This window comes from Echeneis naucrates, chromosome 21, assembly GCF_900963305.1.
Source record: "Echeneis naucrates chromosome 21, fEcheNa1.1, whole genome shotgun sequence".
NCBI lineage: Eukaryota > Metazoa > Chordata > Actinopteri > Carangiformes > Echeneidae > Echeneis > Echeneis naucrates.
The window spans coordinates 18,153,426-18,180,272 of record NC_042531.1 but is presented as its reverse complement, the minus strand read 5'-3'; the positions used below and the strand labels follow the sequence as shown (position 1 = coordinate 18,180,272).

The 26,847-nt window shown below is 39.8% G+C and overlaps 2 protein-coding genes across 2 annotated transcripts in view; one reads left to right on the top strand and one right to left on the bottom strand.

Moving 5' to 3' along the window:
* The window catches only part of obsl1b (obscurin like cytoskeletal adaptor 1b), a 33,043-nt gene extending 30,612 nt beyond the window's left edge, over nucleotides 1–2,431 (top strand). The window contains exon 22 of the mRNA XM_029530057.1: nucleotides 1,465–2,431. Coding sequence (XP_029385917.1) covers nucleotides 1,465–1,475 — 11 coding nt within the window. The 3' untranslated portion in view covers nucleotides 1,476–2,431. The remainder of the gene's footprint in view (nucleotides 1–1,464) is intronic.
* Nucleotides 2,418–26,766, bottom strand: LOC115061633 (carboxy-terminal domain RNA polymerase II polypeptide A small phosphatase 1-like). Its single transcript, XM_029530058.1, has 7 exons — nucleotides 26,426–26,766; nucleotides 14,469–14,611; nucleotides 10,385–10,486; nucleotides 6,204–6,260; nucleotides 5,243–5,335; nucleotides 4,146–4,331; nucleotides 2,418–4,044 (listed from the first exon to the last, which is right to left on the bottom strand). Exons 1-7 carry the CDS (start codon nucleotides 26,496–26,498, stop codon nucleotides 3,916–3,918), a joined length of 783 nt encoding a protein of 260 aa, XP_029385918.1. The 5' UTR covers nucleotides 26,499–26,766; the 3' UTR covers nucleotides 2,418–3,915.
* Nucleotides 26,767–26,847: the final 81 nt, after the last annotated feature.

The following is a 26,847-nucleotide window of genomic DNA, read 5'->3' as shown; positions in this document are numbered from 1 at the left end:
GTGTGGTTTCTTCCTGCTCTCAGTGCTATCTAAGTATTTACAGCACAGTGATGTCATACAGTGGTTAGCGCCTTTGCCCCAGGCTCGGCTCTCAGGCCTGAGGCCTTTCTGTGTGGAGTTTGAATATTCTCCCCCTGCCTGTGTGGGTTTCCACCCATCGTCCAAAGACGTGTATCTTCAGGTTCATTGGTAACTCTAAACTGTCTGTAGGTCTGAGTGTGAGTGTGAGTGATTGTTGGTCTCTGTCTGTCTCTGTGTGTTGGCCCTGTGATGGACTGGTGACCTGTTCAGGGTGACCCCGCCCTCACCCAGAGTGAGCTGGGACTGGCTCCAGCACCCACCACCACCCGGAAACCGATAAGCAGTCGAAGATGAATGGATGAATGAATGAATGAATTATGCCATTTGAAACATGTCCACTAGATGGCAGCCAAAACAAAGTCTCAAGGTTTTTCCTTGTTACAAAAAAAGGTAGTGGGACATTGTGTGGTTAAGTAGCATGAGAAAAAGATGCTTTGAATTGTGGTGTTTCTTTAAATTAAATAAGGCTATGACTTAGATCTGAAATGAATAGAAAATATACTAGGTGAAAAAAAAAAAAACAACAACAACTCATAAACGCTCCAGTTGCGTAGTCCAGATGATGTTTTAAAGTTGACTGCATGACTTTGCAGTGCACATGCAGCACATGACAGTAAAAACAGGAAATGTTGGCTGGGAGATAGAGCAGCATTGTGCAAATAATACAGCTGTTTATGGTCCTGCAGTGATATGGGTCAACTGATACAGAGCACACACACTCAGAACCTTCTGGAGCTATTTAGATATGCAGGGGAGTAAACTATTTTTAGATTATTACACTTTAGTTAAACAGAACAGAGTATTACATTCAGTCATCTGGCTGGAGGCGATAAGCCTGTCATGAAATCGGTCAACGGAGGGTGTTAGGAAAGTAACTAAGAAATAACTAGGAAATTATAACTAATTAAGATGGTCAGAAACTCAAAAGGGTGGAGTGACTGGACTCATGGACGGCACACTTGCATATTAGGGGGATTTACAGTGAGGTCACATGTAAATTTAGGGGGTCAATAAATTCCTTTAGAGTGAAGCACAACAATTCTTAGATTGGTCATTTGTTAAGTTTCTGTAGGAAAACAATCTGTACATTTGTCCTGTTTTGCATTTCAGACCCCAAAACGGTTTGCAAAAGGTTGAGAAACTCACAGCTCATGTTGCATTGAGTCTGTCTGCACAGGTCACATTCAAATACTGAGTTGTTTTGAGGGTGATGAACCAAAAATGGTTGGCAAGTATTGGCTCAGGGAGGGTAAAAGTTCTGCGTTCGAGGAGTCACAGCTGCATTTCCAAACGCGTTTAGCAAAAACTTGCTGTTTTAAAGACAAAAAAGGCACACATCTGGACTTGCTCGGTCAATTTTTTTTCTCTGCTCCAATTCCACAGGTGACCCCTGAGTGACATGTTCAACCTGTTGACACCTGACTGATCAGTGTGATTGCTGCATTGATGCTTTTAAGATGTTTCATTGCTTATATATTTACATCCAGTCTATACAAACGGTTGAAACAGGGTTAGGGTGGATTTTGATGCAGTTTTGGTGTGAAGAAGTGTAAAAGCAGCTCGTTTGTCATTAGTACAAATTGCGTTTTGACTGTAAATAATTTCCTGAGTGAAAGTGTTCTGACTCAAACTGTGTTTTAAAGGTTGAAGCTAAATGTGCATTTGTGCCAACTGACATCTACAAAAATAAAAAATAAGCAAGTGTATGATGATATACAAGAGATAAAATCCAACCATGATACACATAATTCATTCATTTTGGTCCTTTACAAAGCAGCAAATGTGTATTTCTTTTTTACACAATATACCTTTAGCCATATATCAGAGCATGGTTTTGTGGTTCTGTTTAGGCAATCACTTCTGTGGGCCTCAGTAACAACAGCACCAGATTTTTACCACATAGGAGACACATGCAGCGCCAACTGACCCCCTCAAATTTAGGTTTTAGAGTGAATCAGCCAAGCTCAGAGTTAATTCAAATTCACATTTAACGCCTACTATTTTCAGAATTTGTCTATTGTATAGAAATAATTTTTTATGTTTTGATGAAAAAGGTTAGTGAAAGTAAAAAATCTGCCTTGCTGGAAGTGGCTTGTCATGTAAATATACTGGGCCAAAAATCAGGTAATTTAGGAAAGGGATAGGCTACAAAAATTACTTGATCATCTTGATTAATGCTTGTTTTGTTGAGTGAATATTTGAAATTCGGAGAATGATAGTTGTTTTGACATAAAATCTGTTCCATATTCCATTTTTCCATTTAACTTGTTTCCACTTCTGCCATGTTGTGATGAGCGTTATGTATGTGGGGACAGAAGTACTGTAGTGAAATGTGACCTGTTTCAATAAAACATGCTTTATTGATGCAAGGTAGAAATTCCTGTGGTTGTTTTTTTTTTAATTATTATTTTTTTGATCTGAATCATTTATCAGCAGCAATTTAAAAACTCACTTTGCCAGTTTCTTTACTTGGATCACAACGTTAATACTCTGGTTGCATACTGTAAAAAAAAAAAAAAAAATCAAAGTTATTCCAAGACAGGTTATGTTTTGCACATATTGTCGAAGCATCTTCTTTAAAATCTCAAAATAATGCATATACTCACACTGAAAACCACGCACGCACGCACACACAAGTATACACACACACGCTCCAGACTTAGGCAAAGTCCAAGGGCACCGACATGTCCGGTAAAGTTTCCCCTATGATCAACGGATCCATAAGGTGGAAAACTTGACTCCATTAATGTCTGTTACACACACGCAAGGCTTGAATTCAAGTTAACCAACAGGAGGCATCGAAGGTCAAACTTATCTGAGACACTGACAGATCACAAACTCCTCCTGCACACAAACATTGCATTTTTGTCATACACTGTGGTGGCTAATTCAACTAGAAACGTCAAAAGATAAAATAACAGTAAAAACCAAATCAAAACAAATGCCTAAAATCCTGATACACTATGTACAAAAATACTCCTGACATTTATGCTTTGAAGTCTGTGTCTAAAAGGGTTGCTACACATTCATAATTATTTTGAATAATCGTAATTACATTTTTAGTAGCACGAGAATATCAAGATTAAACCTCATCAGTTAGCTGTATTGCACTGAATAAACACCACATTAATAGCTGGGTACAGGATCTACATGGTTTCATCGTTTGTTCATAGCTGTCCCAAGACACTGTTTGGATCATGTACAGATGTGCAAGTTGTGAAATGTGTCATCAAACATAATAAATTAATGAACCAAGTTTGTTTTTTCCTACATACAGATTTGGCCAAAAAAATAAAAAATAAAATAAATTAAATTAAATAAAAAATAAAAATCAATACAAGCTTAACTAGCTTCATGGGGCCATCTTCAATGGCTTGTTATGTTTCTGTGTGAGAGCTTTAAATGCTAATTAAAAATACTACATTGCAATCACATGACAATGATTGATGTGGTTCATTTGTAACATTTGTTCACACAGTTTCAGCTTACAGCACACTTACACAGGTCACTGCTGTCACATTACGACAACACCACCTAGCTGCACTGCTTAAAATATCTAGAGGGGTCATTTGATCTCATATGAACAAGGCTTCATGTAGAATGACTAAAAAAATAAAAATTTGTGACTAGGATTAAATGATGGTCAGTGCTGAAGCACCAAACCCAGCTAGAAGGTGGACTGATTGAGTTCACTTTTCTTCTGTAATATGAGATTAAATGACAGTTCTTGCAGTATGGTCCTTGTAGTAGGAAGCACTGAGGGCCTGTGGACCCCCGGCCTCCGTGGCCCCCTAACAGCAGCCACTGGCAATTCATTCTAGTGCCCTGCCTCTGTTAACTTGAAGTCCTCTGCTGCTTGAGAATATCATAGATGTCATCCACTTTGCTTAGTCTCTCAAAGAAGGGGATAAGATCCAGGAGCTCGGTGTCTGACATGTCATCAAACCAAGATGCTACGGGAACCTGAAGGTTTCAAAAAGCAGCAAGAATTAGATCTTTTGATGCAGCATAAGAGTCATTACTTTCCATTGTTTTGTTGCTGAGATAGAATATGAAAAGCATACTGCATTGTTGGGATGGAAGACGTAGGAGGCTGGCGAGTTGTCAATGATGATGACCTTGTTGAGGTCTCTTCCCAAACGGCTCAGGTCTTTTACGTAGTTCCCTTTGTGGAAAACGCAGGACTCCCGGAACAGACGGCTCCTGAAGGCCCCCCATTTATCCAACAGATCAGACACAGGATCTGCATACTATAGTGGGACAAAAGTGATACCGGATCTTTATGTTTGTGAGTAATTATATAGCTTTATAGTAATTATTATTATTAGTATTATTATTAATTTCATGTCAAAATGCCAAACAACAAAATTAGGGTCCACTATTTTATGTTAAAGGCTCCCTGGTCAGTAGAGGGCAACAAAAACAAATTGTAAACATCATTCAGTTCAGGTGAGGACGAGTTGAAATGGTGAGGTTATTAGCAAGGAGTTCCTTGGATTATATAACTTATTTTGGCCTCCACTAACTGCTGAATATTCCTCTAATGTTGGTTAGCTTCTTGCTAATATTGTATATTGCCTAGTTTTTTACTGTTTTTTCACCAAAAACGTCTTTGATAAGTAAGCATAAGAGTAAATCCTCTTGATCTATATAAAGTTTAACTCACTTGTTCATATTTTACCTCAGCATATTAAAGATTTAGAGAAAGATAAGATTTTACAAGCATCTAAAAAATTTAAGTTTGGATATTTTCAAATATCCCAGCAGAAGAGCAGCGTTTAATTTCACACTCACACTCCAGCACTCACGTTGTCAAGTGCTGGAGAGAGACTTGGTGTGTGTGGAGAGTAATTACTGACTATATGTTCCAGAAAGTTATGGTAATGCTAAGGTTAAAAGGGTAGTCAAGTAAATGTTAGAGGTTAAAATGTCTTTGCTATTGCCAGACAGGTATCATAAATATATCTTTATGTGCGAAGCTACATGTGGAAGGTCACCTATAAATCACACACAACAGTGAGACTGGGCTACCAGTACCTCTCAGCATAATGTTTATCAAACAGGCGAATAGATGAGTTTCATGTTGAACTCAACTGTCCATGCTGCAGACTGAGGTCAAATTTTAATAAAAGGTGAAATTGATCCAGAACAGCAGTATGACCTTGGCTAAGCTTGCGGTGAACAAAATGCACTCAAACAGTTCTCCCATCCTCTTGAGGAATTCATCAACGTGTGGTCTCTTTAACACATACACCTAGGAGAAGACAAAAGAGGACACACATGGGTTATGAAATCCCAATGTTTCAGTTACTAGGAATACGATCGACATCTTGGCAAGGAAAAAAAACAAAACACACAAAAAAAGTGCAGGTAAAACATTCATTCAATCGTCTTTTACTGCTTGCGGGGGGTGCTGGAGCCAATCCCAACTCGCAGGGCGGGAAAAAATATATGTTGCCATAATGACTTTCATTAACTAAAAGAAAAGACAAAAAATAAATACAAATATATGTAACACTAAACCTTCACTGCAGATGCTGGCGGCCTTGTTTCTGAACCAAGTCATCCCGAATAGGCTTTCTCCACTTTAACAAGCCTATCCTGGATTACTTGAAACAGACCCAGGCCCTATGTCTTCTTGGAGGCCCAGCACAACAGATTGTAGTTACCATTTTCCACCTGCAGGGAAAAAGGCATGTTCCCCATGGTCAGCACTGCTAAGCGGGACATAACAAGCGCCTCAGACAAAGATTGATGGCCAGTGATTTCTGAGAAGTCTGCTTGGGCTTCCTCATTTCGTCACGCCACTGAAATAGCCGCCTGCTGCTCGGAGCCGTCAACAGAGTGGGCTCCAGCACTGTCAAAGCTTCCTCCATCTCAGATTTTGAAATTTTAATCCCATTTAAAAAAGAAAATTACCTGAAAAGCACATCAGTTTTGTTTTTGTTTTTTTATGAAGTATGGACAAGTTAAATATCTGCTTGCAATTTTCAAAAGAAATCTTTCAAGCATTACAGAAAAATTGAAGTTTGTAACTTGGTGGCTTCGCACTCCATGTGATGTGACTTGGGCAGCATAATTAAACAGCAAAGCTATAAGACAGTTAAGCGTCTGGAGCGTACCTGGTGAACTGTTCCATCAATTTCCACTGGAATGATAAAATCAGCATTGCTCACTGGCTGTTGACAAAGAAAAGCAAGAATGTCAATCACAAAAATCTTTTTTCACCATATTTTAAGATTATTTCTACATAAAAAACTCTGATGGCAATAAATCAGAGCTGAATGTGCCATCCCTGATGCCAGACTGCTCATAATATGATCACTGAAATATAGATGCTACAGAAGGTGACCAGACTCATAACGCATCTGATTTATTTAGGCAGTTCTCACATTTGAAAAATCCTTCTGAAATGTTAGCATCATCCCAAGTTGTTCTATATATGGCAATTACAGCATTCCCTAAATTGGTTCACCATGAGGTAAAGGAAGTAAGAAACAATTTTAACATTGACACTCCCAGGTATCACTAATTTGATATGAAATGTTTCAGGCCAAAAGTTAGAAAAGTTGTAATTTAATATTCACTTTTACAGGCAAGCAGGTATTTTTCCTTGCACTGTGTTGAGTGTTGCAAATGGCTGTGTTCATCCCAGTTTAATTAATATTCCTGCCTGGACCACAACAATGTAGCACTATAACCCAAAATGTCTCTGACTGAGTGAGTGAGTGATCATAGATTTTCATCATTGGTCCATCAAATGCCACAGCTTTTGAAATTAAATGGGACAGCTTCTACAGGGGAGCGCAAATAGGCAAAATAGCCAAAAAAATAGAAAAATCGCTCCACAGACCTAAAATTTAGAAACCTTTTTGAGCAATTCTTACAAATGTTCTCTCTCTGAATCGAATCAGTTTAATGAGTGACAGAGAGGCAGAGTAGCAGTTATCCAGACAGAGGTTGTTGACAGCAACAAACTAATAGGACTTAATAAATCTAAATAAAACCTGAATATATTTATATTAATTCGTTTAGCAAGTCCTTGAAAGTGATGGTCATTAATTTTAATGTTTGTTCTGTTGTCTGACAATAGAAACAAACAAAAGCCAACATGTGAATGAGAACAGCTCTGTTGAGATTTTGGCTGTATTAAACAACTGTGACAAAAGGAGAGATTGAGGACACAAGGCAGTTTTTTTTTATTGCTGTTGCACAACAGTTTTCAATGCTATCCTGGACTTTGCACATTCACCATATGCAGTATAAAGGTGTTGACCCATTTTTCATGTAGTTCTGCCTCTATACTCTTCAATGAATATTTTTTTTGTGACTAGAATACTGTGAAGTCGTTTGACTTTAAATCATTGCACTTTGATCTAATTTATTATGTAAGTTATGTCATTAAAAGTATTTTTTTTCAATTTCTTTTATAATAAATGATCTTATTTTGTTTTAAATTGTGATTTAACTTAAAACATCTGTGGAAATAACTGATCTGCGTTTTTATTGAAGAGTTGCACCATAATGTGTCCTTTCTTGGAGGAATGTAAACACAACACACACTTAGTCGTAACCTGTAGGAAAAGAGTGGCATTGCATGTGTGGTTGGATCATAGATGAATTAAATGTTGACAGAAACTCTGCTTCTTTAATGTGAGTTCACTGATAAGTGGCTGGAATCTGAATTCACTCCATTGACCATCATACCAATCTACTGGATGTTAAAAAGAAGTCGGAATTGAATCAGCCCCAGATATCACTTGATTGATTCGTAAAAGTTTATGGTTTCGGTCTCTAGTTTCAAGATTTCCTCGGTAAACATGAGATTAATTCTTTTCATGAACGTCCCATTTAGAGCAAAATAGACCATAAAACAGAGTATTGAGAGTGGAGAAGAGAGTGTGCCATCCAATCAGGACAGAGCCAGCCCTTACTCCTCATCTCCACCTCAGCTCCTAATATGGTTTCTACTGTTTGGCCAATGAGATTGACTTCAGATATGTGTGTACAATTGATACTGACAGTTTCAACTTCACATAAAATTACATTCCCCATCTGAACACCATAAAAATCTCAAGAACCCAACAGCACACTGACCTTCCATGTGCCATAAACCCTGTTACCTAATGCTATGATGCTATTTTCAGTATCTGTGCCAATGTAAAAATTTGTTTTATTATCCACCTTGTGTTAAACATGGACTTAACAAAGTCTGACCCTGTTTACACATAGCTTACTGCAATATCCAGTGACATCTTTTAGGACAGTCTGTGACCTGAGAAGTACTTCAGACCACATGACATGTGACATGTCATTACATAATTTCAAAGTCTTGACACAGGAGACCAGACTTTTACATTTTTAACTGGTGCTACCATAAAAGGTATCAAAGAGAACAAAAGTTAGCCATTTCCTCTTTCTAAGAACAATGTAAAGCCCAACAGTTTTTGAAACCATCTACTATTAATGCTGATTAGAAATAAATTTTGCATATATACAATTAAAAAAAAGTGTATTTTTAGTTTCATTATATGAAACCACAGTATACAGATTTTTGAGACAAAATACTGATTTCCATTGTTATAGTTCTTTCTTAAACTCAAACGCTTGTGAGCTGTTGCATACATTGTTAATTTATATGAGTGTAGTCCTTAATAAGTCACATGCCCCTTAAAAATATGTACATATCCTACTGCCAATTTATGTTGGCGAGTATATTGTTTGCTTTGATAGGTAATATGGATGCTTACTAGCATATGCTGAACAACAGAGTGCTTTTTATACTTAGGATGTCCTATTTGAACTGTAAGCCAAGACTATAAATAAGGCTGTAAAAATATTTTTTCTAAAAGGAAGGAAACTCATTTGAATGAAAGTAATTATGTAGAGATAAGCTATTCACTCCAGAAATGTATTTGGGGATCAAGTCTTCGCTGTCGATAGTCTTTAAATATAGATTTATAAAATTGGTAAAATCATTATCACCATGTACACTAAACTATATATACATTGAGATGACAATAACACAACTGGCTGTATAAATTCTATCATAGCCTTTTCGGCACAAAACCTTCAGAAAATGCTGCCCATGTTACTCACTGTAAACCTAGTTTGTAATTACATGTGTCCATTAGTATCTTGGAGCTATACCTTGGAATGGTTAAAAGGCATTTCCTTGACAAAGAAAGAAAAACCTCAGATTTTGACTTTTGACACCATGAAGCACCGCTGTACTGCAGAGATCACAGACAAATGTTTCTCTACTAGTTTTTCTTTCTTTTCAAAAATTTGATGAGAAGTTTGATGCTATTCTCATATCTTTGGTAAATATGATGCTGTAGCAAGCAGCTGCACACTCACCTTATTCTGTTTGAAGTCACAAAAACTATCAATTGGTACATTTATAGCTCATGCATTAACGTATCAACTGGATTATGTTTAGGTTGAATTGGTGGCTTGCTGGAATATTGTCAGTGCTTCTGACCAAAAATAAGCTTCTTGTTTTGCTTACCAAGTTGAAATGGAGTGGAAGCCAAACTCCACTGGCACGAAGCAACGATGTAATGAACAGTATATGCAACAAAGCTCTTCTAGTTCAATAAAAACATCTTTGACAGTAATATGCACCTATGAAAATCTATGCATCTACGACATTCAGGTTTTCATGGAAGAAAAAAAAGTGTTACTTTTATAAATGGCTTATTGTAAAACCTTAAAATGGATTTGTTGAAGAAATGTATCTGCCGCCAACAGACCTGATACTCAGACTGAAAGCAACAGCTGAACAGTAAAGATTATCACCAGTACAAAGCTCATCGAATCAGAATAACTTGCCTTACCAACTCTAATATGAAGTGTCTTTAAAGCACCCCAGTGTACTACTTCCCCAGTCAGAGGAAAGGGCTTTGTTAATCTATTATTTTTTTAAATAAACTGAACCTTAAATTTCTTATCAAAATAATAAATGCAGAAATATATAAATTGAGTGAACAACTAAATAAAGTAATTTTAATATACAAGATAGAAATACAAAATAGCTTGTAATAAATATGGGAAAGAAATTCTAAAAAATAGATATAATTTCATAAAATTAAAAGCTTTATTTATTTATCTAGCAATTAATTTATAAAGTGAAACTATTTAAATGTATTTGTATATTTCTGTCAAAAAAAATATTTATTTCATAGCTGTATAGTTTCATAGTTTTTTACCTGTGTATTACCTATTTATATATATTTAATATTGAAAAAAAAAAAAAGCATTGCATGGTGAAGAACTAAATTGGGCACACAGGGAAACTTACCTTAAATGAACTATGCACTAGTGTTTCATCCAAATCAATAACCACACAGATTTTCCCTGCATCATTCGAATTCATCCGTGGGAGAAGTGGTTTTGTAGGAACCTGGAGACAAAGAGATTGTTTAAGCACCAAACTCATTGGCAGCAGGTTGCCCTGAATTCAAAAGCTATTTTAGCCTTCAAACTCATAGTACGATCAGAAACTACATCTTACAATCCCTGTAAACATGAGATATTACCATCTTGAAATGTTGTGGATATGCTGCTCATTGTCTGTGTATGTATGTTTCTTGATATTTAAGAAACTGGACATTGTTTTGGTGTTTCAGTAAGGGATTAGAGGAAACCCAGGATGCTGCAGCTGCTACCATGTTGATAGAGCATGTTAATATCACCCTACCACAATACATCTCTCAACAAGTGTCTGGGGATCGGTGTTTGTTAGTGTGATTCGGATTCTAAAAACAAGCTGGTATTGCTGGACCGGCTTCCTGTAACACCGGGACGTGTGTTTATCTGTGTAGAGTGAGATGCCACGTGAGGATAATAGCAGAGCTGAGAGTTTGACACAGATACTACACAATCCGCCAACTTAAAACATCCTGTAACTTACTCCCTGCCATAGTTGACATTACAGTTTAATGTGGTAAAAATAGAGCAGAAATATTGAGAGCAGAGTCACCTCCATTCTGGGGCAACTTTAACTTTCAGTGTTAACGCTAAATGAATCTACTTCAGAGCTTTTCAGTCAAAGTGTAAAGATTTATAATACCTCCTCTATTGGTGGAATGCAGTACTCGCATTCGCAAGTCCATGAGGATTCATCATCACTCTGCTCTTCTTCTGAATCCCTGCTTTGTTCAGAGTCTGAGTAGTTTTCCTCAGCCTGTAAATCCAGCCCCTTGACTTTGGCCTGTTCTGAGAGAACGCTGTGAATAATATCTGGAGGTCTCACTTCATTTAATTCACAGTCTGATTCCTGTGTTTCTTCATTGCCCTGCCTGTCTACAATCCAGCAGCTGGCAAAGTTTTCACTCAGTTCAATAACTTCAGTAATCCCAAATCTGACTGATTTGCTCTCCACTGGATGAACTCCAGTGGCCTCTGAATCAGTCATTTTACAGGAAGCATCCCAATCGGCTTTTCCAATGATTACCTGACCTGATATTCCGTCAAGTCCCTCTAGGGCTTGTTTGAATGACTGAACACTTGTCATCCGGAAGGCAAAATAATCCTCAACACCTGGCTCAAACATCTGTCCATTATCTTCATCCTCTACAAGTGACCAATATGGCTCCATTTCTGAACATTCAATAAAACCTTGATCTTCAGACTCAGACTCATTATCCAATTTGAGATCAAGAATAGTTGATGTTTCGTGATCAGTTTTATGAGTACTGTCACAAAGAGAATTTGAATTCTGAGCATCACAGAACTCGTCTTCATAAGCATCACCTTCAACTGAGATATCCTCTGCACACGGTGCACACATCCTCTCCTCATTACAAGGAGCTAGGCAGATGTCAGCTTCATCTTTGTCAAAGATTTCTGGACCTCTTTCCTCAGACAAATAAGTTTCTCCATCCTCATATTCCTCTGCTTCTTCATAAAGTGCATGGACTTTGAATTTATCATCTTCTTCCACCTCATCCTCTGCTGAAAATGATTCTCGATCCATGTTCCAGTCTTCAGGTTGATTGTCTGACTCAGAATCATCATTGGGGCTTGGGTCTGCAGCCTGTTCATGTGCTTCTTCCAAACAAAGATCGCTTTCCTGCATATTAATTTCTTTATGGATCTCCTCAAATTTGCAGACCTTTTTGGCTGTATGCTTCCGGGCTTCTTCTTCAAGATACAGGCACTCATGGATATCTCCACCATCAAAGCAGGAGATGTAATGTCGCTTTTGTGCAAATGCATGGCCATAATAGTCAGCTCTGTCAAATAAATCAAAGTAATCCTCAATAACAATATCAACAGCAGGTGTTTTCTTTTTATCCTCATTACTTTCATCAACATTTTTTGGTTCCATTTGCTCATCTTCCTCAAAAGATTCCCATTGTATCTGCTCATCACTTGAATCTTCCTGGACTTCCTTTTCAGATTCCTCGGATGAATCAGAGCATGGATCTGAGGGAATGCTGCCATCAGGACAAGTCTTAAAGGACTTGGTTTCAATAGAAGAGCAGTCTGATGTTCTGTCCTCTTCACTGTCTTCACAGGTTTTCTCACACTGTTGAATTGTTTCATCCTCTTCGTATGTTTCAGCCTCTGAAAGCCTGTAAGACTCTTCATCGCTAGCCTCTGTTTCATTTTGTTCAGATGAAAGGCTCTCTTCATCATTCTCGTCATCGTCATTCATGCACTCACTTTGATTCTGACTTTCATCAAATTCACAAAGTCCAGCTTCACAGTCTAGTAAGTCCAGTGAGTCGGAGGAGTTGGTTGAGAAAACAGCCATGTCACATTGTTCAGAGGTGTCTGAAGATGTTTCTGATTCAGAGTCATGCTGCTGATCAAGAGGATCACACTGTTGGAGAAATTCAAGTTGATCCATGCTCTCTGGTATAAATTCAGACATTTCACACAATTCAAAACTGTCACAGTTCATTGACAATTTCTCTGGATCCAAGTCAAACGACTCTGACCGTTGACCAGAGGGCTTACATTGTTGAAATAAGTGGAGGTGTTCTGCACACTGTTCACAGCAAGGACAACTTTTGGAAGCTAAGCTATGATTAGCACTAAGCTCAGAGGACTCGCAAGGTTTAAAACACTCACAGTGTTGAGCACATTCATCAAATGATTGGCTTAACTCCAAAGTGTCACACTCATCAAGGGTCTGGACGGATTCAAAAAATCCTTTGCTTGTTGAGTATTGCCCGAACCTCTCAGCGTGTTCACTGCATAATGTGCAGGTTTCATTTTCATCTCCATTCAACTTGGAGTGTCCCATGCACAGGAGGGAAGAGTCCATTTCTCTGCTGACTGTTTGTTCAGTGTAATCCAACAGGACGTTTACACCAAGTCCAGCACTTATCTTTGAAGAGCTGGTTAAATCTGCATCTTGTTCTGCAAGCGTGGCTTCAGCTGAAGGCTCCCCTACTCCAGACTCTTTAGCTTGTTCAGAGCTTTCCAAATACATTGTGAAAGTGTTTTTCAGTCTGGATACGTTTGTTTAAAGCTTACACTCCATGCATTAGGTCAGGATCTTGTTGTCTCTATGGATCCTGCAGAGTCTGACTGAGACTGGCAGCAAACTGGAGGGTCCATTCAGAGTGCATATGCACACAGCTGGTGGGGGGAGTCACTGAGACTACAGCCAGTCGGAGAGAGTAAGAGCAACAGGAGCAGCATGCACGATGACATGACAGGTTGCCACAACCAAAGACTAGTACTTGACTCAACCCCCTTTGCCAGAGACCTAGCAATTTATTTTGGGGGCTTGGAAAGACGTGACAAATAACTTCTGGAATATCAGATCTCTATAAAAGGCTGAACTCAGGCATAAATCTGAAACCGACACCTGAGAACATCTTGACTACTTGATCTTCAGAACTTAACTGCCAAGAGTCAATTTGTTTTCCTAAATTATATGCACTTATTTTATAGGAGGTAAAAAATTATACATGAAGGCTTAGCATCTGTGATTAACCATGATTGTAATTTATGTAAACATACACTAATTAGCAGTTTCTTTCATCGCTTCTGATACCAGATCTGAATTTTAAGTTTCTACCAAAGGCAGTCTCTACTCTTGTGCTTGTGGTAGCACCTCCGCTAATGTTTTTGGACTGCGATCACAGCAAAGTTGACTTCTTTTACATTTACACTGCTTGTGCTCTTCTTCTGACTCCTGGACATCTTGACTGATGATGAACACAGAGCATTCCAAAATGTTACGTTGCATCACCACTGAGTACAGGAAACACAAGTAAACTTGAATAGCTTTGAGCCAAGAAAACATGTGTTTCATGTCACATAGCTGTCAGTCACTCAGACCACATGCTGTTCAAAAGACAGTGCAGAAGCAGAATGAAAGGAAGAGATCACAGGGAGAAGGAGCTCGAGGGAGATGTACTTACTTTTGACAGAGTCCCATTTTCCTCTACCAATAGGGGGGCGTTTTTAAGCGGCGGCGGCTCAGTTTCTTTGTGACAGAGGCAGCAGAATAGACTGTGGAAAAGGCCACGGCGAGGCTTGTGTGAGGGGGATACTTCATTGGTACCTGTGAGACACAGAGAAAAACTGATTTTTATAGAGGGTGATGTGCCTATATATTCAAACTGATACTGGTTATGAACTTTCTTCATTGTGTAAGCTTGCATCAGGCTGCAGCTACACATCACAGATGGGACCATACATATGTACATTTTAGAGTTTAAATTTATTTTTCGATCAATTTTAACGCCATTGTTCTTAATGCAGTAATGGTTTTATTCTATCTGTATGCAAGAAATACTTTGTCTAGTTGCTTCTCTCTGTGATTCCCAGCCAAGATGTAAATTATGGCACCAATATCTGCTCAGAGTATCTGATCTGTTAAGTGCTGTGGTGTCAGCAGGAATCCTTCTGTCTTCTGTGTAGTTGTGTAGTGTATGTGCACAGCTATTTCAGTTGTGTTGCGAAAGGTTAAAATATTTTACATAAAGAGAGCATGTGTACATTTCAGTTCTGAAAATAGTCAGATGAAGACATGCCATTTTTCTGAAATATACTTTATTTTGAATGGCAAAAATTAGCTTTAATTTGACACATTTGTTTCTGTATATAATGCTTAGTGCCTTACAGTGCATATATTCAAACATAGGCAACATTATTTTCAAAGTTACTTCTATTAATCAGTAGCTATTGTTAGGCATATTTGTAAAAAACATCAAAACAAACAAGTTTTGAAATATATTGTCACACTAAAATTATTTATTTGAAAAAGGTGACATTTAAAGCATGTTCAATTGCTAAAAAAAATAGGAATAAAAAGTTAGCATTAACACTTGCTGTATCTAGGACTTTGTATTTTTCAAAATAATTTAGTTTTTTCAAAGTGATCAGACACATTTTTGGTTGCATATATTTGATAATATATTACATTTTGTCTCACTGAAACAACAGCTACTGGTACACATCCGTGGATGAAAATATCCCATCAGCTGGTGCCAAAGTGATGAAAGGCAGCATTTACAAAGAAAAAAAAACCTGAGCCCTGATGAGGAGTCAGAGCTGTCAGCTAAGACATTAGCATGCCTGTCAAACAAGACTGCACCGGTGGGCTACCCTTCTGAATTGTCAACACATGGAAAAAAACAAACCGCAACCCCAAAATCCAACACAATGATGGACACATCATCATATTGGGCAACAATCTTTACCCTTTAGAAACTGTTGATGATTTGTTGCTTTTTGTTATCCGATGTGACAGCTAATGAAAGAACAGTAAATGTGTCTGTGAGTAGGAATGGGTCCACTTGAAAAACAGTGGTTAAAGAGGCTACAGCGCTACATTCCTTAAGGACTCTGGTGGGGATTTGTTCTGGCCCAGAGGTTGTCTGGTTTGAGTCCTTTCAAGAGCCTCTTGATGTCATTGGGTTTGAATGTGATGGTGTCAGTAGTGCAGGGAGTGGATTGCTTGATCTGAGGTGCCAGGGCAAAAGCCTTGCAGAACAACTCTGCCTTTTCTCAGGCAGAAATGTGGGCTCTGTTTACGTGGATGATGACAGGAATGTCAGAGGCAGGAGCTCTCCCAGAGAGGGCGTTAACAGGCCACCCCCATCTCTTGCCGGTTAAGGTGTTGTCAGTGAGTTCCTTAGGGAGCTTGGCATTGTGGTTGAATGTGTGTCTAGCCTCAGCAAACCGTTGCTTTTTGGTGGGGGTGTTCTTGTTTTTTTAACTCTTGGAGGAGACGCTGCTTCTTCCTTGCAGCTTTTCTGCCCTTTTCTTCAAACCATGGTTTGTCTCCTGGTTTTTTGGTGACAGTGGTTGAATTGTTCCATGCAGGTCTGGATGGGTTCTGTGATCTAGGCACATATTTTCTCAGGATCTTCCTCAGTGAACACTTCCCGCCAGCCAGTGCGTGAGATGAGACCTCGCATTCCCCAGTAGTTGGCTTTCTCAAACTGCCACACCTTCCTCTTGTATGGCTTGTCTCCGTATGCAGGCAAAAGAAAAGTGTGTGTATGTTTTACATACTCACACGTGTGTGTGTGTGTGTGTGTGTGTGTGTGTGTGTGTGTGTGTGTCATGGCAAACTAAGAATGAAGAAATACAAAGTAAAAAAAAAAAAAAAAGCGTATGAAATGTGGGGGGCATGTCATTACAATTAAAAACCATGATCTTGACACAACACACAAAGGAAGATGGCACATGTAAAAGAAAACATTACAATGTATTTGTATTTGGCCCAGTTTTATCTTCATCTCAGAACACGTGTGACTTACTTTCAAATGTTATTCCCTATAGCTTCAACCTGTTGACTGCTTCATTCAACTGGAGCTTAAAGTGGATGAAGCCTCTAGAGAATGGTCATTACTGGCTGCATGCTTTTCAGGACATGCTTCTTTTGGTTCCAAGATGAATGTTTGTGTGTAAACGTGTGAGAGAGCTGGGCAGGTGAAACTTGCCATATTAAAAAACATCACGCTGCACAGACCATTACCACATTACACATCAGAGTGCTTAAAATAGCGCACCAGAGCAGCTGCGAACAGCGGTTCGTGATGAGTTTCTCTGTATGGGTATAGCATCACACACTCACACCATGCCATAAACAGTCACAAACAAAAACCTGGCTGTGCCACATTCGATCTAGTGCAGGTATTGGCTTAGCAGCGTGTTGACACTGCACAGAAATGCGTCACTGTACGCAACAAAAAATTAACAATATTAAACCACTGACACTGTACACGCTGCAATGTCAGGTCATTCCTAATGCTTCCCTACGATAACATCTACATGACAAATGTCAACATACACAGAATGCCTGGCTGCACAGACCGACACAGAGGTCAAAAAGTACAAATTGGGGGAAAAAAAAAAAAAGTAATTCCTTTCATTTATGTTTCCTTTTGGTTTCTAACATGTCAGTAAAGCTAGATATCATTAGGTGTATATCATTAGATATCTAGCTTTACTAGATAATTAGCTAGATAATTCTCCAATAGATCATGCTCCATGTGGATGATTAGGAAGAGTGCATAATAAAAGGAACAGTTCTTAATTATTTTATATCTAGACAAGTCATTGTTATTGTTTGCATATGAACTGTATGAGGGAAAATAAAATGGAGCTAAGAGGGAAGAACTTGAGAAGAAAGATTAGACGCCTCGAACGAGTCCTTCAACCCCAACAGTCACACACGTTGTTTTCTTTTTTTCCCCTAACCCTCTGATTTACCCCTTAGGGGTGTTTCCTAAAATAGTCCTCTGATTACCAGACCTAGGTTGCTATGGTTAGAATAATAAAAATGTGGACTGCACTAATGGAGTAAACCTCTGTCTTCCTTATCATGGTTATTAAATTAACAGTTATGTCTTGGTTGGGAGATCGTAGTAACCATGGCTCACTTCCCCCCCCAAAAAAAAAAAAACAAAAAAAAAACAAAGAACCCTTTAGACATGTACAGCTGTTGCTGTTGGTTTCCAGCTAACCTTAAGACAAGAGATAATGTTGTTACATTTCAAAGATTTTTACTCTAACATCCAGCAAGATCTTTCAGAAATGTTTGGTGTATATGAGCCTGATGGACATCTGCAGGATCATGTCAGCTAGTGGAGCCAACTCCCAATGGATCAAATCAGCCCGAACTGTAACGGACTTTAAGATGAAGCTAAAAACTGCTCAGTTCACTGAATTTAATTACTTAATCTCACTACTAAATTAAATATTATTTGCTTTATCATTTGATTTTTAGAATTCTCTTAATTACTTCTTTTCTACTATTTCTACATTTGTTTAATCGTGTTAAGGACATCCAAAGACCTCTGTGTATCATCATATGTTGTATAATAAACTTGTATAGTAAACCCTAACCCTTAGTTTGCCTTTGGTGTCATGGTTAGAATAGTAACAATGTGGTTAACTTTGTGGAACAAACTGACTTGGACATGGTCAGTGTACTTTTTTGCTGTCTTTTACTTTTCTCCTGTCATCACTATTAAAACCACTAAATGTCCCCTTGGCATAAAACCAAACTACAGCCTAAAAACTGCAGCATGATTTTTATTTGGGTTTGTTTAATTTCACCTATCTTATTTATGTGTATTTTCTTGTAATTCCAATCAGTCAATTCAATCAATTCAAAATCAGATCAAATCCAATACGATGTTGAAGCTCTGTCACTGGTTTGGGATAGCAATTTGTTTACTTCAGGGGGAATAGTGAGTCTGATGATAGCTAGAGGAACTGGAACCCTCTGAGAATGGGATCACACCAAACAAAATGCCGTTCAACATGTATATGATCCGTCCCATGAGCATTCAGCAGTCATGCAGCATGACTCAAGCAGCATCGCATTGAGCCTTCATTTAGATCCCAACTGAGTTTTAAAGTTTCATGACTGCATCTTGGGGCAGCACGGCGGCAGCCACAATAAGACAGTTGTGGGTTCAGTTCCCTGGCCTGGGGCCTTTCTGTGCTGAGTTTGCATGTTCTCCCCGTGCCTGTGTGGGTTTCCTCCCACCGTCCAAAGACATCATGTTTGGGTTAACTGGTGACTCTAAACGGTCTGTAGGTCTGAGTGTGAGTGTGAGTGGTTGTTGGTCTCTGTCTGTCTCTGTGTGTTGGCCCTGTGATGGATTGGTGACCTGTCCAGGGTGACCCCACCCTCACCCAATGTGAGCCGGGATTGGCTCCAGCAGCCCCGCAACCCAGATATGGATAAAGCTGATGAAGATGAGTGAGTGAGTGAGCGCAAATCATAACAGTCACATCAATGCATTTTACATATAGAACAGGTGTAGACCAAACTCTTTATGGCGTTTTTTAAAGAGATCCAACAAATCCCTCTAAAAAGCACTTTGTGATAGTGGCAAGGAAAAGCTTCTTTTAAGAGGCAGAAACCTCAGGCTGCCCTTTTGGGCTCAGGAAGGGCAGCCATCTGCCTCGACTGGTTGGGGGGAGAGAGAGAGAGAGAGATACAGTGAGAGAATCATTTAGAATCTTAATAAATCAAGCAATGTCTAATAGTTTTGTTTACATACTGCTTTTATGCAGCAAATATGTTATAGTGCTGCACTGAGGAGCCCCATGTGATGTGCGTGGGTCAAATCCTTATCTAGGCTGATCATGTATATGACATGCTGGACCAAGGACACCCTCTAAATGTTGACACTTGACTTGTATTTCAGCGTTAAACACTGATCAAAGTCCTCTGTGTCCAGAGTTTAAAGAGCATTGGGACTATTTATAAACCTAGTTCAGTCAATCAAACACATCATTACAATGTGATTTTAGTAATGCTTTACTCAGTCCTCAGCTCTTTGTTTAATCAGCCATACAAAGTGAGGATGAGTGAAGAGCAAACTGTTAGGCAACATTCCTAACCCCTCCCCTCAGGAAAGGTTCCAAGACTGATAACGAGGTTACTGCATTTCTAAAGGGCAGCAGCAACCTCACAGCACATTAGTATGTTTTAGCCTGCTTAGCTGAAAGTAGACTTATCGGAGACTCTTTCAGGCTAGGCATGCTGGTGTAATTGGCTGCTTCTATTCCTATCCAGACGCAGAAAGAATGAGGCCTCTCACGACCGACTTTCTGCCTCTCTGCCATATGATACTCTCACAATCTGACAACTTGCTTCGCACCCTTCAGAAAAATGGTATGGCAGGTCTGCAGGGGCCAAGCTGGTCTTAGGTCAAGTCAGCTAAATATGATTTTAATGTGACATTATAAAACTCACAGAAAAACTGCCAAGAATGCCCAAACAGATGTCTGTACCTACAAACTTCTGAAAACTCAGTTTGTGAATTCTATGAAAGCTTCTCATGTGCAACTATATTATATTTCAGATATAAAAACGGTACAAGCAAATCAATGTTCATCTTTTAGTTGTATTAGTATTAGTATTAGTAAACATGACACCAACAGTATCACAGTTATTACTGTCCTGCCCTAACGTTAAGCTTTCCGTTTGCTCTGCTAAAGTGATTTTATAACTGCAACATCAACCATGGTTTTGGCTATATTTAATTGTAAAATGATCACTCAAGAGAGAAAGATAGAGGCAACATTATATCTTTCTTATTTTGACTCAGCCTCCATCTGGGTAACAAACTGCTGCTCCACCTCTCTACCACTCACTGAACAGAATAAGTAAGACAGAGGTGTCTTTCTCATTCACAGGAGAGTAGTCCCCTACTGAGGCTCTGAAACTGGGTTTGGCCCACAAAGTTGCTTAACACCATCGTCTCTCAGAGGAGGTTCTTTGTCTGAACACCAGACATGGAGTGCTCCTATGAGTCTGATTGTTAATGGTTACTTGTCATTGTATGTCATTCTGTGATGGACTGGAGATCTGTCCATACTACACTCTGCCGTCACCTATTTTCAGTGAGGATGAGCAGTATGGACAATGGAAGGATTACTTTTTTTCATATCTACGATTGGCAATGGACAAACATCAACTCAGTCGCAATCATTTGGTAAACTAACGTATGAAGTTTATCACCTCAGACTTTCCAGGACTAATAGTAGCGCCAGAGGGGCGTTAGGTGGTGCTGTAGCTCCCCCTATAATAGCTATAGTAACCGCCTAGCACCCCCTAGAAATATCTGCATACATATATGCGCTTATAGCTGCATAAATGCCACAAAATTCAAAGCACATTCTCTTGAGTATTGAGTATCCCCATTGCACCTAAAACAGAAAATCTCTGGAGCCGCCACTGAGCAGGACAAACACACCAGGATCTGATCAACCCTGGCTGGACCTTCTTCAGAGGAGAAGTTCTTATAACGCTCTGTGATCCTACGGTTAACCACTGAGAATTGTGCCTTTTAAAACTATGATTATTTTTTAATGCAGGAAAATCAAAACAGGATCTCAAAATTAACTTGCTTTGTTTCCAAAAAAAAGAAAAGAAAAAGTAAACTGCTACTACAGGACTGGAAGAGCTACATCTACAAATGAGAAAGATAATTAAAAAAATACTAAGAAGAAACAGTATGAAGGCACCATCGGCACAGAGGGAAGAAGTTTTTTTCTCATATTTTAAAGCACTGATAGGCGAGACATGCTGGGGGACTGAGAAAAAGGGTGAGGACAGTTACAAATATATGCGGTGACCCGTGCATTACCTTTGGCTCAGTATTAACTGTCCAGTCATCAGATGAGGCAGGGGGAGTCTCTGTGTTTCTCTTAACAACCTAACCCTATTTTCACCTTAACTTGGGAATAATCAGGTAAGTTTAAGGTTAGGGTTTGGGTCAGTAAGTAAATTAGAAAGTCTGGACACCTAACTCCAGTCAGGAAAAGTCCTGTCAAAAGTGCTACTGGGGAAAGAGGACAAGTAGCAGATTCTAGACTACTGGGAGAGGAAATGGGTTAACTGATAAATCCAAGCCTGGGATTTATGGCTCTAACAGGAGACGAGAACGCAGAAACATAGTGGTTGGAAATAATTCAGTTGGTAGTCTTTGACCTACTCTGGAGTAGGTCATCTACGCTGAAATGACTCAACCTTGGCCAAGGAGTACAAATTCATTTTTCAGAGATACTGAATATAATAATCCCAATGACCCCAAGCACAGTTCAAGGTTTGACAAGAACTACTTTAATACAAAAGTAGACCACACAGTCCTGAATTTCAGACACCCAAACACAGCCCCACCTTCACAGTCACCCGAAGACAGCCCCATTGAGTGTTTATGAGGACACTTAAAGACTGAGAAAGCCAAGTGTTCTCTGGAACACTGTCAGATCATGCTGAGATAAAATGGGTCATCCAGTTGTCCGAGCCACTTCAGGAGCAGACTGCCATTTAAGACAGAGGGAGCCGTACCAAATACTAATTGATGTACAATTGCACAGATTCAATTTCACATCAAAATGTGAAGCTAATATTATAATTTGTTATGAAAAAAAAATTACATTTATTTATTTATTTATTTATTTAGGTCTGCATTTGTCTTCATAGTTTAGTGTGACAACATTATATGAGATGATGCAGTTATAGTCTTGCAGCTAAATATTTTATTATTTCAGTGCATACGTGTGTGACCATCACCAGCCCTCCCTTGAAGCTATTCTGTGGATCTTTATTGAGTGGAATAATCTTTGTGTGGCAGGGAGGGCAGGGGGAATAGAGGACAGAGAAGATGTGGAAGGATGGACAGGGAAAGGGAAGCAGGTGGTGCTGGTAGGAACCAGTGGAGTGAAGAATCCTGTGCTTTTCCTGGCACCTCACTAAGGTTTAAGAGAGTCCAGGGGTTTCTGCGTAGATCTCTGGAGAGATGGGAGCCCAGGTAGGTGAAGGTGTCCCAATAGAGGAGCCGAGTCAAAGACATAGTGATGGAATAAAAAAGCAGCTCAGCCCATTTTAGGCAGAATTCGTCAATTCTTCATGATGTGACCCAACCGGGGCTGGCAAGTGACACCACACATGCATGTGGGCATTCCCTAAATATTAGTGAGACCATCACCAGGGCCCAGAGTCAGGTCAGAGGCCCTGGCTCCCTAATGACCACTACCCTGTGTGCAGGAGCACAGGAGCTACCAAGCCCAGAGAGCCACGGCAGCCACAGCGAGCACATGCTGGAGCAGGGGCCCCAACACCCCCTATCCACCACCCAACCATCCACATATGCCACTGACATCTCACACCCCAAATCCCATCTCCCATCCACCAGAGAGCCAGGGGCACCCCACTGACAGAAGAAACCCTTCTGGGAGCCCCAGCAATGCCCCCGCAGGTGTACAGTGGAGAAGTGACTGAAGGGGAAAGGGCTGCCGGGCTATGCGTCCTCACATAGACCAAGGAGACCACAGGAGGAAGAAACCTACCAAGCACTGGGAGGAGCCCTCGATCCCCCACAGAAGGGAGAGAGGTAGCGGTCAGCCACCACACACCAGCCAGTTAAAAGACTGACAGAGGCCACCAGGGTGCCGCCATGGACCCATCACCACATAGCGCCAGGAGGCAAAGCCCAACCACGAGGACAAAGAAGAGCCTGGGTATCCAGGCAATTACAAATTACATACAGTTACATTTAAATTTGTACTAAATCAAATACAAAATAGAAGCTCCTGACTTGTGCACCCCACTGTACATCATAAAAGAGTTATATTCATTAAACGACATAGTGAGAAAAATATGACAACAAACATAGAAAGAAACCGCAGGCCCAGGAAAAATATTGTTTGCTAGCTTGGAACAAGTAGATACTGCCAGATATTTTAACAAGTAGCTTCACAGTTTAAGGATCCATAACACCTACATTTGGTTGCAATAACTCATGAAACTAAAGACGTGCTAGACACTAATCCCCCTTCCTTCTTTTGTGGACCCTCAATCCTGGATTACAGCCATGTTTTGAAACTCATGACCTCCTGGCCAGGAGAGTGTAATCTGAGTCCAGGCAGGAATTGGCCTCTACTTGTAAACTGGATGATACTGCCGTCTTCTGGCTAAATTTGGCTTTACAACGGGTAACAAAAAACACTGCACAGTGATACACATTTCATTACCATCTAGAATCATTTGTTAATCCATCTTTCCCACAAGTTTTTGCTGTGGATAGACCTTATAATAATTCACTAATTTCCCATAACTGACAACATTTGTATTCTAAAAGTGAAAAGGAACATTTAATCAGAAATTCATGACCTCTACAACAAACCTTGGGTTAAGGTCACAAGTCAGAAGGGAGAATCTGGTTACTTTAATGAAGAAAACAGAGTCCATACACCTCACAATTATCACTTCAGGTTTGAGTCCCTTTGCAGTTCATTTAAGTATCCTATATTAATAACCACTGAACTACTGAAATAATAAATAGTTTTGCAGTTTACCCATCAGTGGACAAACAACCCTGTCGAACTATGAGGCCACAGCTTTGGTCAAAGGCAACAGCAGGCATATTCCTAATGCTTAACCTTCATGCTTTTTGGCATGGGAGGAAGCCAACACACACAAATAAAAAGCTAACAAAGGCAGCTGAGCTCTGTTCGGAGACAATGCTCCCCATGGAGCCAATGTGCCATGCTTCAAGTCTACTGCAAGGTGATACAGAATATAACAATCAAATGTATTGGACAATTTTAATAATAATAATAATAATGAGTATTTGCACAATATTTCTTTCTAAACAATAGCTATGAAGGCTAGATGTTGAGTAACTGTCTCTAGACCTTCAGTTTTACACGTGTGTCATTAGTGTGGTCATATTTTGGTTGTGAAATTCAAGTGATTTTGAACTGCTAGCTTGTTGTGCTTCTGTGTATCTTGAATGACGAACATGATCTGTCAATTGTTGGGTTACAAAAGGACTAATTACCATATCTACACCAACTTATAAAGAACAGCAAAAGCGTCAGTCTCAAAAGTAATTTCTTTGTCAAGGATTTGCAGTAAATGGGTAACAAAGAAGTTCAATACATTTCCCAAAGCCAAGGGAAAAACATTAAATAGAATGTTAAGTTAAGCTGCATCTCTGGGAATTATTTAAGGGTGATGATGATGAAAGTGACCATGAAAGAAGTCAAGGTTTAGCTTGATAGCTGGTGAGACAAGAAGCGATAAATCATCCTTGGCCTCCTGCAGCTCATGCTCATTCAGCAGATAGCATCAGAGGTTTTAATGTGACAGAATGGATCAGTTCCACAAAGACTGGCTTAAACAAAATGCCCTTCTGTGAGAATACTGGACTTGCTGAATCCTTGAGCTTTTAAATTAAAAAGGTAGCCTTAAGAGTTAGTACTTGGCTGGCTGCATAAATCTTCTGCCTGAATGACTGTGTGTCACCAAGCAACAATCAAAACACTGCAGCAACAGAGGGAAGAGTAGACTCTACTAAACACCAGCAAATTCAGTCAACAAAGTGAAAGTGAAAAAGAACTGGCTTCCACATGGGACAATGATCCAAAAGTGATCTCGAATCCACCATGGTCAACTTCAAGAAACAAGATGAGCAACTGTCCTAATCTGAACATAGAGCGTCATATAATCTTTACATGCTGCAAATGGTCCGCACTGGGCAAGGTAGAATGACACGAGATCACTGAATCAAGAATTTAAATCGTTTTAGCTGCAACAGAAAGTGTTTGCAAGTTGTGATATCTGCCAATTAGGGTGCCAAAGCTTTTGCACATTTTATGCTCAGTGCAGTGACACCTTAGGACAGGCTCAATAAAAGGTCTGCAGGGATGACTTCCTTTCACAGTAAGTCAGCAAGGTCCACACATTGTTAACTCTTGGCTGCTGACATGGTTTCTAACACTCACAATGCCTACAGCAGACCGGTTACTGCAAGAAGATATGAAGGCTATTGTGCCATTTCAAGCTTTTCCACGAGTTAGCAATTTAATGATCATTGAATGTGTGGGGGGGAATTTGTACAATAAAAATAAATAAATCTTCTTTAAAGAGACGAGATCAGCAGAAGCAGCTCAGCGTCCGAAACAATGACAGTGAGCTGTCAGTGGCTGTGACCCCGCCCCCTTTGAGGTGACAAGTTATTTCTGAGGTTTAACTCACTTTGTGCACAAAATGTGTGCGCAACAAACTGAAGCTGCTCATTTTCTGTTTCAGGGCTCTGTTTAAAGTTCACCCCCCCCCCCCCCCCCCCCCGGGTCTTACCAGGCTGACGCGTGGAAACAAAAAGCGGCTGGCTGCGTTTATGGCCTAACAGCTTGGCTAAACCGGCAAACTTAATCAAAGTGAGTCAAGAAGATTGTGTTCGTGTGTGTGTTTCCATAAACCCCGTGTGTGTTAGCTCGCCCGGAGAGCAGCGGTGGACACACGTACCAGCCTGAGCCCCGGAGCCTCCGCTCCCCGGACCGGGGGAGTCATGCGCAGCTCAATGGAGTTCAGAAAACTTTTTCCCAAACTCACCTTCCTCACGATAAGTGGCATTTTCCTCCTCCTCTCGGGACACTTGTGTGATTATCGACGGGGAATGGTCCATCGGGTGCCCCCTCAACTCGCCGGACAGCACGTTAGCGAAGCGGAGAAACGAGTTATGGCAAAAAATAAATATACTTTGCCACTCCCTGTCTGCAAACGCGCATACTGTTCGTCAAAAGAAAGACACCGGACAGAACGACAGGAACCCGCGAAACAAAGCAGCCTGGTCCAAAACTGCTGTAAAAACGTTAAGCGTGCTTAAAAAAAAACAAACAAAAAAAGCTGTTTGTAAAAGTTCAAACGTTGCTCAAGTTCATCAATTTGACCACGCTAACATGGACCTTGACGGTTTCAAGGAGGCCCCATCCTTAAAGCCACAATGCAGGATGTGAAGCTAAGACCGCCGTTTT

Coding starts and splice junctions, on each gene's coding strand:
- LOC115061633 (XM_029530058.1), bottom strand. CDS start 26,498: ATGGACCATTCCCCGTCGATAATCACACAAGTGTCCCGAGAGGAGGAG. Junction 10,487..14,468: donor AAAATGGGACTCTGTCAAAA/GTAAGTACATCT, acceptor CTTTGTCTCCAG/GTTCCTACAAAACCACTTCT. Junction 6,261..10,384: donor TAGTGCATAGTTCATTTAAG/GTAAGTTTCCCT, acceptor CTTTGTCAACAG/CCAGTGAGCAATGCTGATTT.